This window comes from Schistocerca gregaria, chromosome 4, assembly GCF_023897955.1.
Source record: "Schistocerca gregaria isolate iqSchGreg1 chromosome 4, iqSchGreg1.2, whole genome shotgun sequence".
In the NCBI taxonomy this organism is placed as follows: domain Eukaryota; kingdom Metazoa; phylum Arthropoda; class Insecta; order Orthoptera; family Acrididae; genus Schistocerca; species Schistocerca gregaria.
The window spans coordinates 213,927,827-213,939,850 of record NC_064923.1 but is presented as its reverse complement, the minus strand read 5'-3'; the positions used below and the strand labels follow the sequence as shown (position 1 = coordinate 213,939,850).

The 12,024-nt window shown below is 41.1% G+C and overlaps 1 protein-coding gene across 2 annotated transcripts in view; it reads left to right on the top strand.

Moving 5' to 3' along the window:
• Positions 1-4,571: 4,571 nt before the first annotated feature.
• LOC126266783 (synaptic vesicle glycoprotein 2C-like) overlaps positions 4,572-12,024 on the top strand; it is a 329,005-nt gene continuing 321,552 nt past the window's right edge. The window contains exon 1 of one of the 2 annotated variants that reach the window (XM_049971321.1): positions 4,572-4,727. In XM_049971321.1, the coding sequence (XP_049827278.1) occupies positions 4,697-4,727 (31 nt within the window). In that variant the 5' untranslated portion in view covers positions 4,572-4,696. The remainder of the gene's footprint in view (positions 4,728-12,024) is intronic. The other variant, XM_049971322.1, reaches the window with a different exon arrangement.

Here is a 12,024-nt window from a genome sequence, read left to right as displayed (position 1 = left end):
CGGCTACGAATTTAGTATTGGAGGGCAGCGTGGAGGGTAAAACTCGTAGAGGGAGATCAAGAGATGAATACACTAAACATACTCAGAAGGGTGCACAGGATAGTAGAGTAGCATGGAGAGCTGCATCAAACCAGTCAATGGACTGAAGACCACAACGACAACCACAACTATATATATTCTCTTGGTGATATTGTGGTTTGGCTTTCTGCTTACCGAAGCCTGCTCCTAAAATAATTTTTGGTGAACAATTTGTTCTTATAAAAGAATCACTTTTTGTATATTTTCTCAATATGAAACACAATCAAAGCAAAATCTGTGTAAACAGTACTATACTATATATACACTCTTTAAATGAGGAGACACTTGTACATTGAAGCTTTTGTCTAGATTTTTTTATGAATAAAAAGTTCATAAACGTAAAGATTATTTTCCAGTAAGTTTTGAAAATACTTACCTAAGCTATGGGCTGTCTTGATGTGTTTTGTTAGTACAGTTTCTTCTTCTGATTTCCATGTTCGTTCCTACTTTATATATCCGCCTTCTCCCTTGATTGATTCCGTCCTTCTTTCCACTCCGTCCCCCTCAACCGCCGACCCCACACCCTTCTAACATTTTACTTTTTTTATTCGTTCCTTGCTTTGTTCTATAGACACAACTATTCGGTCAATAACCACCGCCACCGCCACCGGTGATTGTACATCTACTATAAGTATGTTGATCTACTTAAGTAATGAATGATGTAGCATTTGACTTAATCTCCCCTTGTCTCGCCCCCTTCCCTCAGTTCTTTTACCCTCTTTCCCTGTTACCTCTTATCTTCCTTTACACTGCCGTATGCTTTTAGTGGATCATTAAAATTTCACTTTAAAGAAATTGTTCAACCCCCACTTCTTAGCATATGTTGTACTGTTTTTATCTTTAACATGACATTGTCTTTGCTTGTTTTCCATGTACTGCTTGACCTACTTTCGTCTTTTAGTTATTGACTTTTGATGTGAATAGACCTCCTGGCGACAATTGCTCTGTACCGTGATTAAATTGCTTAAAATTTTATTGACTATGGTTGATCTGCAACAGCTACTTGTAATTGCTTACATCATGGTGTAGCATTCCTGCCATTTATGCCTGTAAGTATTATGTTTATTACCTTACACTAACTTGTCAAACTGTACAATAGCTAACATTGTATATCCACGGTTAGGTTAAGCTTGAAAATGGCCTATGACCTAAACTCGTAGTACAGCGACAAGTAAAAGATAGCTGAAGATTTCCACCACGAATTTCAACGATAAACAAACCACTTTCTGTGAAAAATTGTTGTTGTTGTTGTCTTTAGTCCTGAGACTTGTTTGATGCAGCTCTCCATACCACTCTATCCTGTGCAAGCTTCTTCATCTCCCAGTACCTACCGCAACCTACATCCTTCTGAATCTGCTAAGTGTATTCATCTCTTGGTCTCCCTCTACGATTTTTACCCTCCACGCTGCCCTCCAATGCTAAATTTGTGATCCCTTGATGCCTCAGAACATGTCCTACCAACCGATCCCTTCTTCTAGTCAAGTTGTGCCACAAACTTCTCTTCTCCCCAATCCTATTGAATACCTCCTCGTTAGTTATGTGATCTACCCATCTAATCTTCAGCATTCTTCTGTAGCACCAAATTTCGAAAGCTTCTATTCTCTTCTTGTCCAAACTAGTTATCGTCCAAATCGGGTGATGCTGAGGGAATTAGATTAGGAAATGAGACACTTAAAGTAGTAAAGGAGTTTTGCTATTTGGGGAGCAAAATAACTGATGATGGTCGAAGTAGAGAGGATATAAAATGTAAACTGGCAATGGCAAGAAAAGCGTTTATGAAGAAGAGAAATTTGTTAACATCGAATATAGATTTATGTATCAGGAAGTCGTTTCTGAAAAATTGTTATGGTAACTATATGAGCCATGTAAGCTCGTTGTACATGCTCTTATCTGTAAGATGAGGCATTTACATATTTCCTATTCAAATTATGAAGTTGTTAATAGAAAAATGTATCGTTAAAGTTATTTCACACGTTCATTAATGTCCATAGATTAACATTTTGCGCAAAAGTAAGCGTTCTGCTTGTTAGTTTATTCTTAAAATGTATTCAGTTAGCGAGTAACAAAATTTAATTGGTCAAAAGTTTCATGTTATATGAGGGTACTTAAAACAGAACAATTTTCTGTGGACATTCTCACACGTTCTCAAAATTTAAGCTGCAACGACAGCTTACACTTTAATGCTTCAGTATGTGTCCTATCTACCGTTCCATTTGTTTAGTCAAATCGAACCATACATACATTTTATTTCCAATGGAATTCATTATCTCATCATTAGTTATTACATCTCATCTTCAGCTTTCTTCTGTAGCACCACAGTGAAACTTTTGTTTTCTCTTCTTTTTGAACTGTTTATTGCCCATGTTTTACTTCCGCTTAAGGCTACACTCCGTGCAAACCCTCCAGAAAAGACTTTATAACACTTAAATTTATATTCGTTGCCAACAAATTTCTCTTTTGCAGAAACATTTTTCTTGTTATTGCCAGACTACATTTTACATCTTCTCTACCTTGGCCATCCTCAGTTATTTTGCTTCCTAATAGTAAACCCCTAAAAGAATACCTAGTTTCAGTGCCATGAGGGTTTAATCTAGAATAACTGAAACAAAACATATGTAAAATTGAAGGCAAACTGCCATAGTTTTTCTTACAGATTTTCAATGTGTACTCTTCCAGTTACATGACACATATACAGTCTAAAATATAGTGCGTCCCACACTTTGGATAACAAGCAGAGAGGGAAGGAGAAAATAGTGTCCTCAGTCCTTCAGTCCCGTGTCTCAACTCTGACAAATCTTTAGGTAGGCGAAGTGAACGTGGAGGCCAGCGGAAATGAACTCTGTCGCATTGACCATTACGACCAGGGACTTTCAACGTTCAACCATTCCTATACAAAGAGATGCCAATGGGGGAGAGAATCCACAATGTTGTCAAATAAAAGTTTTCTGGTTCGCCTTCTAATTGGTGAAAGAGCTATTCTTGCAACGTATGCAGATGAGCCACCTCTGTTGCGGTAGCCTCAGCGAAAAAAATAGTCCGTACAGTTGACGTCTGAAAACAGCACAGAAAACGTTTCATTTCGGGCAGTCTCTGTGATATTGTACAGGTACGTGAGGATGTTCTGACCCCCCTGTTACAAAAATGATGGGTATTCACCTTCCTACTTCGAAGAAAAGCTGCCTCATCTTGAACATCACGTAATCTAGAAAATCATTTTCCTGCTGCAACACTTCACTCTCGAAGTTATAACATACACCTTAGTCATCTAGCTTTAAAGTATGTGCCGACTGTAAAATGTTTGGATACAAGAGAAAAACATTTCTTAAAATCTTTCACACTGTCGTCTTTGGAAGCTGGAGCTCAAAACTAGCTTTACGAACAAACTTCTTAGGACTACAAAGGTAAGATGCTCTGACACGGTCAACATTGTCTTCCTCTTCAGACGCTTTTGATCATCCCATAGTGGCCGCCCAAGGTAACTGTACGGTTAGAGGTGCCTTGCCACAGTTCGCGCGGATCCCTCCGTCGGAGGTTCGAGTCCTCCCTCGGGCATGGGTCTGTGTGTTGTCCTTAGCATAAGTTAGTATAAGTTAGATTAAGTAGTGTGTAAACCTAGGGACTGATGACCTCAGCAGTTTGGTCCCATAGGAACTTACCACAAAAAATCATGTCGTGGTTTTTTTCACTCGCATTAGGGCATTTCGGATTGACTATAAAATCGGTGGGTGTTTTGCCACGGGAAAATAACAATTAAACTTTAAAGGAAACATACTTTGAACTGAAGATACAGATTCAGTCTTAACAAACAGCAGAACAAAAATCGCTTTAAGCTCAGAAGACGTCATTTTGCACATGTGGGGCTGCAAGTGGGGAAACAACAAAGCAGTACAAGTGCATGCGCTTTGTGACTTTGAACCGCCACTACAACTTTTACTATTCATACTATTAAAATTTTGTAACTGAGACATTCTTTTACGGACACCCTACATTACTTTCACTGTCTCATTTTCCAGTCTAACTCTCTCAGAATCGCCTGATGTAATTCGACTAGCTTTGTTCTAGTTTTGTTGATATTCATTTTATTATCTCTTTTCTTCCACAGCAGATTTTGATAGAATTGCAGTGTCGTCAGCAAATATCAAAGTTTAATTTCTTTAATTCCCTTTGTAAATTTCTCTTCGGTTTCCTTTGCTGCTAGCCTAGAGTCTTGTCTCACTTTTTTCTCAAATACTGCTTCCATTTCACCTATGGGCCTACTGCGCTCGAATCTTTTTCAGTATTCTGAACAGGCAACCTTGCTTATAGATACTACTTTGTGGGTGCTGTAATAACGCTGTGTGATGTCGAGCTATTATCCTGCCATAATTTCGGTTATATACATGTTGCTTCGACTTAATACGACAGAGTAACACTTTTCCCACTTTGAATGGGTGCCTGGTACCTTCCCTAGCAGTCGTACGTTGAGCCCACACGTGGTCTGTTACGTGTTGCAGAGTTTGCTCTTGCTCCCGAGCGGATCAACTGGCATCACGGCGGATGACGTAAACCGCTCGGGATGTATAGCGGCCTACTGTCAGTTGGTTTCCAGTAGTGCAGCAGCCGACATCGGGGTCACAACATGAGGAAGACTATCAAAGTTACTGTGCAAGGTAAATACAGCGTGTCATTTCTGTCTGTTGAATGTAGGAAATACAGCAATAATTTTCTTGGAGATATTTTTCGTAGTATACTGTGAGTGGCAAATTAGAAGTATCCCACATTTAATGTTTTTGGACCGTACCTTTCCTATATCATTTCTAATCATATCTGAGTTAACTGCTTTCCTTATGCGAATCGAATATCTGATAATGGGACAATTCAGTCTGAAAAGGTTAAAAATTTGCTAAACGACGTTCTTGAAATCTCTAGGCTCCCAAAGATGTCCATTTATCTCATGCTCTTCGTATCTAAGGGGGTGAAGACCTAAATTAACTGTTTTCAATATAGCCGTAACACCCCGCCCCCTCTCTCTCTCCCACCCAAAACATTTCTTAACAGCTGAACAGATAAGTCTTCAAGCGCGTGTCTTCGTTTGTTTGTTTGTTCGTGTGTGTGTGTGTGTGTGTGTGTGTGTGTGTGTGTGTGTGTGTGTGTGAGAGAGAGAGAGAGAGAGAGAGAGAGAGAGAGAGAGAGACAAAGACAGAGACAGAGAGAGAGAGAGAGAGAGAGAGAGGGACAGAGTGATTTAGACTGCAAAACTGTTCCGCTGTGGGATATCTGTTGTGAAGGATGTGCGCAACTAGGAATTAGGTCAGATAAGAGTACCTTATGAAATGATAATTAAATCAAGACCCTAAGCTGTCGACAGGCGTTGATATACATCAACGGGGCAGTTGAAAATGAGTGCCCCGACCGGGACTCGAACCCGGCAGACGCTCTACCCATCTGAGCCACCTAGGGCACCGAGGATAGTGCAACTGCAGGGATATATCCCTTGCACGCTCCCCGTGAGACCCACATTCCCAACTTAATGTCCACACACCACATTCGTAGTGCCTCTGCCCATTACACTAGACAGTCTTAGAGAGTCCGGTAAGAGTTCGGGCAATACGTGTGCATCCAGCACAGAAGAAGGTCAATGGCCTGTTAGCCTAAACTATATGAGGATGGTATTTGTTCTTTCGGACATATAACAGTACCTTACGTTCCTGTGATACCAAAACTCTCACATGCACGAATGACATGAGTAATATTCAGATCCGTTGTGAGGTAATGAGGGTTCAGTTATAAACAGTTCCCAGGAAATGTTCTAAGCTTGATTTGTGGTGACCGGCATATTTCCCCAGATTTAAACTTTGGGATTCAGGGAAAACTCTACCAGATATAAAGCTCTCTCAATACTCAACTCGGGGTTCACCTCATTCTTGTGGTTTGTCGACATGATAATAAACCGTTATCTCATGTAACGTGTGCCCGAACCATCAATCGTTATTGTTCCTTTTCGATCTGTTCATATATGGAGCGCTGAAAGAACGATTATTTCCTAGCGTATGCGGACGCTGGAATTAAGTCTAATCTCGCTTCGGTCCCTACGGGAGCGATACGTAGACGAGAATGTCACTCGGACAGTTTATCAAACTCGCTCACTTCTGCGTCGATTCACAGTTTAGTCACACTACAGTTCACTCACACCGCTTCCCTACAACACCCGCGGTTTCATTATACTTCGGAGCTGGAGGACGTGGTAAACATTGTTCCATCAGAGACGAACACGTGTGCGTGCATTCCAAAAGAGCTTTATGCAGATCACTCATTTACACTTTACACAATTATACACGCACTGATTTAACGGTGAGCAAGTCACACTGTTCATCTATATGTACATCCACATGGATACCCTGGAAATCATACTGAAGTGCCTGGCAGAGGATTCATCGAACCATAATAACTGGCTATTATTCCAGTCTCGATCAACGAGCGGGAAGAACGAACACCTATATCTTTCCGTGAGAGCTCTGACTTCCCTTAATTTATCATGATGATCGTTTCTCCCCGAGCAGGTCGGCATCAAAAAAATATTTTCGCATTCGGAGGAGAAGGTTGACGACTGAAATTTCTTGAGAAGATTCCGCTGCAACCAAAAACGACCCCCCCCCCCCCCAAAAAAAAAAAAAACTGTATCATGACAGTGACACTCTGTCCCCTATTTCGCGATAGTTTAAAAGGTGCTGCTCTTCTTTGAACTTTCTGGATGTACACCGCTACTCCGTTAATCCTATCTAGGGGTGTAGGCAGTCTCTTTCGCAGATCTATCACATTTTGTAAGTTTTCTGCCAATGAGACGCAGTCTTTGGTTTGCCGTCTCCACTACATTTCCTACGTGTTCGTTCCAATTAAATTGTTCGCAATTGTAATTCCTTGGTATTTGATTGAACTTACGGCCTTTAGATTTGACTGATTTTGCGTGTAATCGAAATTTATCGGATTCCTTTTGGCGCTCATGTGGGCAACCTCACATTTTCCATTATTTAGAGCAAATTGCCAGATTTCGTACCACACAGAAATCTTTTCTAAATAGTTTTGCAATTTGTTTTGATCTTCTGAGGACTATTATAGATGATAAACGGCACCATCATCTTCAAACAACCAAAGACAGCTGTTCAGACTGTCTTCTAAATCATTTATATAGATAAGGAACACAACAGGGCCTTTAACACTTCCTTTGGGGACCCCAGAAATCACTTATGTTTTACTCGATGACATTCCGTCAGTTTACTACGGACTATGACCTCTCTAACAGGAAATCACGAACTCAGTCGCATAAATGAGACGATATTCTATAAGCACGTAAATTCACTACAAGCCGCTTGTGTGGTACAGTGTCGAAAGTCTTCTTGATATCCATAAACACGAAATCATTTTGAAATCCCTTGCCAATAGCACTCAACACTTCGTGTGAGTAAAGAGCTAGTTGTGTTTCACAAGAACGATATTTTATGAAACCGTGTTGACTGTGAGTAAATTGACCGTTCTCTTCGAGGTAATTCATAATGTTCGAACACAATATATGTTTGAAAATCCTGCTGCACATCGACGTTAATGATATAGTGTATTACTCTTATTACCTTTCTTTCTGTTGGCCGACCATTACGGAGTTGTATTTACCTGAGTCTTCCGCGAAAGTCAGGTTGTCATTACAGAATTCATATTTACACTGCTGGCCATTAAAATTGCTACACCAAGAAGAAATGCAGATGATAAACGGGTATTCATTGTACAAATATATTATACTAGAACTGAAATGTGATTACATTTTCACACAATTTGGGTGCATAGATCCTGAGAAATCAGTTCTCAGAACAATCACCTCTGGCCGTAATAACGGTTTTGATACGCCTGGGCATTGAGTCAAACAGAGCATGGATGGCGTGTATAGGTACAGCTGCCCATGCAGTTACAACACGATACCACAGTTCATCATGAGTCGTGACTGGCGTATTGTGACGAGCCACTTGCTCAGCCACCATTGACCAGACGTTTTCAGTTGGTGAGAGATCTGGAGAATGTGCTGGCCAGGGCAGCAGTCGAACATTTTCTGAATCCAGAAAGTCCCGTACGGGACCTGCAACATGCGGTCGTGCATTATCCTGATGAAATGTAGGGTTTAGTAGGGATCGAATGAAGGGTAAAGCCACGGGTCATATCACATCTGAAATGTAACGTCCACTGCTGTTTGTGTATGAGAAATCGGTTGGAAACTTTCCTCATGTCAGCACGTTGCAGGTATCGCCACCGGCGCCAACCTTGTGTGAATGCTCTGAAAAGCTAATCATTTGCGCATCACAGCACCTTCTTCCTGACGGTTAAATTTCCCGTCTTCGTGGTCTAGCAATTTTAATGGCCAGTAGTGTATATAATTCACTACCGACGCCCTTGAATATCTACTTTTTACGAAGCTGTGTCAGAATTGGTGGTTTCATTTGCCTGACAGTAACGCTGCCCCTCCCACGGATCTTCATAGATTGCTTTTATCCTATTTAAGCCACTTTGTAATCTTAGTGCCATATTAAAATAATATTTTGCAGATAATAAGAGCGTTACTGGGCTTGTACACCAAGTCCGCCCATCCACACTGTACAAATGCCAGTGGTGGTGATATGGGCCGACTCAGATCAATACTGCCTTCGCGTAGTCTACGACAGTGATAAAAACAGGCGATGACATTGTCCAGCTGCTCGCAGCTACTATGCGAGTGCGTAAATAAAGCCACGCCGGAACGACAGTATGCTTGCAGACTGGAAACAAGGTAATAACGTTCATAGGTTACTGGCATAACCTTGAGACACGCCGCTGGAATGCAGAGAGACTTGACTTGACACCGAAAACAAGTTAATAACATTTCTCGTTTACTGATACAGTACTCAGGCATAGGCCTACTCTGAAAATACCTTACACCACAACCATTCTAGTCTTTCTAACGAGAAAACACGACTCATCTCACAGAGGTAAGCTGACCTCCATAAACTGGTGACCGCTTCTGGAAGCTACTTTTCAGTTCGAAGCAGGCTACGCCAATAACAAATCACAAATCCAATTCTTACCTGTAAAGAAAACGTAGTTTCTAGAGATTTTTACGTAGATGTTCTCATAAGACAGATTAATGAGATATTACAGCAGAGCGCCTTGGAATGCATACGAGAGGTAGATACTACAAGGAACTAACGATAAGAAACTGGAAGAAATACTACAAGCTCTGAATTTTCTTGGTACCCGTCGGAAATTGGTACAAAACACTCAACACCATAGAACTGAAAGGCATGTGATTTATTTCAGAAAAACACATCTCAACCAGCTATAGCGACATTAATAAAGTGTATTTTATTTCAAATCAATGTTTTCTGTGCGTTACACGATTATTTTCGTTGTAAAATGCTTATCAAAATGAAGTAGCCATATGAACTGTCGGAGAGACACTTTGGAATGAGGGAATTGTCTCTAATGACTCCATATATTTAAAGTTGTTGAGAAATACAGGTTGTTGAGAAATACAGGGTGTCCCACTCAAACCTGATTTCAAGGACCCAGGAGAGAAAAACCACAGTAAATGAAACAGTGAAAAATGCCCCCCATTGTAGAGCATCTCAAAGAATTTATTTTCTTGCGTCAGAAGTACCAGAGTGCACCATGGTTGCATGAAGTGAAAATGGCGACTCCACAACAGCACACACAAGCTGTAGTATAGTTTTCAGAAACAAAATTGTCGATTACTGTGCAAAGAAATTATCTTTGTGTGTATGAATGTGATCCACCTGATTTGAAAACAATTAACGAATGGTATAGGAAGTTTCTGGTAACAAGAAGTCTTCTGAAACATTCTGTCGGTGCACGTTATGGAGTTTCAGAAGAGACAGTGGGCAAACGTTTCTCAGAAGCCCACATAAGTCAATTCGTCAAGCACGTAGGCAACTTGATGTACCTCGATCAACACTGTATCGTGTAGTTCACCTCCATCTTCGTATGTGTGCTTACAAACTGCAAATTCTGCAACATCTGACGGCGAACGACAAACCACGCCGACTACAATTTGCTGCGGATATGCTGCAGTGTATTGATATGGATGCCAACTTCCTGGAAAGATGTTTATTCTCAGACAAGGCAACATTTCATCTATCAGGAAGGGTTAACAGGGATAATGTTCGGATTTGGGGTTCACAAAATCCGCATGTTGTCATTGAACACGTTCGTGATAGCCTGTCTGGCGTGGGTTAATGCACGACAGGATTGTTGGACTGTTCTTCTTTGTGGAACAGTGAATGGGCCAGGATATTTGGACATGTTGGAGCATTTTGTGTACCCACAGATACAATACTTGTTACCCAACATAATTTTTCAGTAAAATGGGGTTCCGCCGCATCGGTCAACGGCTGTTCGCAAGTTCCTGGATAAGAAATTTCCCAGTCGTTGGTACAGATGCGAAGGACCCATTGCAAGGTCACCACGGTCTCCCGACATTACGGCGCTTGATTTCTTCATGTGGGGATTCGTGAAGGACCGCGTGTATGCGACCAAAGTCGACGATATTCCTACGTTGCGACATCGTATCACTAATGCGATTGCAACCATAACAGAGGAAATGTTACAAAGGACCTGGCAAGATATTGAATATAGACTCGATATTCTTCTTGCTACAAATGGTTCACATGTAGACATGTATTGATGATATATAAATAAATTCTTTGTGATGCTCTACAATGTGATGCATTTTTCATTGTCGTATCCACTGTGGTTTTCTTTCCTGGGTCTTTGAAATCAGGGAGGTTTGAGTGGGACACCCTGTATAAAGGGTGATCAAAAAGTTTCCGTTAGAATGCCGTACAATCCAGAATCTGTATGCCAACTAAGCAAAATCACCTTAACCATTGACGAAATTATCACACCGAGGGACCAACTTGAAGATAATCCTCTTATAAAACACCATATCGTGCTGCTTGAAGAAGTCCGCAACTACCTTTCGCACATCCTCGTCCGAAAGGAATCGTCAATCCTTCAAAGCCTTTGTTTAAGGGGCGTGATAATCGCATGGGGAGAGATCAGGACTATATGGCGGGCTGTCGAGTGCCACTTGAGTTGGAGTAACTACTGCCTTACGACATTTGCGATCTGGAGACATGCTTTATCATGGAACAGAAACACCCCTCGTCGCAGTGGTACGTTTCGACACACATGCTGCCCCATACATATTATTCATTCTACGATGGATGTCTGCCGGTGTCCGTCCTTCGGCAGCCAAGAAAATAATAACAACAGGTGGGTCCCGTTGGGGCGCATTTGGCAATAACGTCGCCATAGTTCACGTTTCCATATTTACCACACGCACTTGTGGAAGACACGAATGCCATCGTATTCACTTGCGTACATGTCGGTGGTTATATGCTCACATCAGAGTGGCACTACTTTGCATATACGCTGCAGCAACGCCATCGAATGGAATCTTTTCATCACCGCTCATGTATCTGATATGCGTTTAATCTTCCCATATATTTTCGTTACTATGTTGTAAAATCTTTACCTTAAAAGCAGTACTTATTTTAATCACTCAATAGTTGGTGATGGTGGCATCCTGGAAGTACCCAGCCACATTGTATTTTATTGTGTGAAAGATTACAGTGTTCCTCACCCTTAACACTATTGATGTTGATTGTACACATACTGTCAATGACAGATTTCTGGAACCACATTGTATCATCATATGTATCTGAGAAATAAATTAGGACTATGTGGATTTAATGAAGTATTTCCATGTCTCGACAGGCACTAACCACCCGTATCCTGCCAAATTATTTAACAGGTGAAATCAAGTAAAGTTGGACGAAAACTTGGTTTCTTTATCATGCAACACAAGTGCACGTGATGGTCTAACGGGAAGAATACTAAAGTATGACCCTGCACGAACGGAGCTCAGTCCCA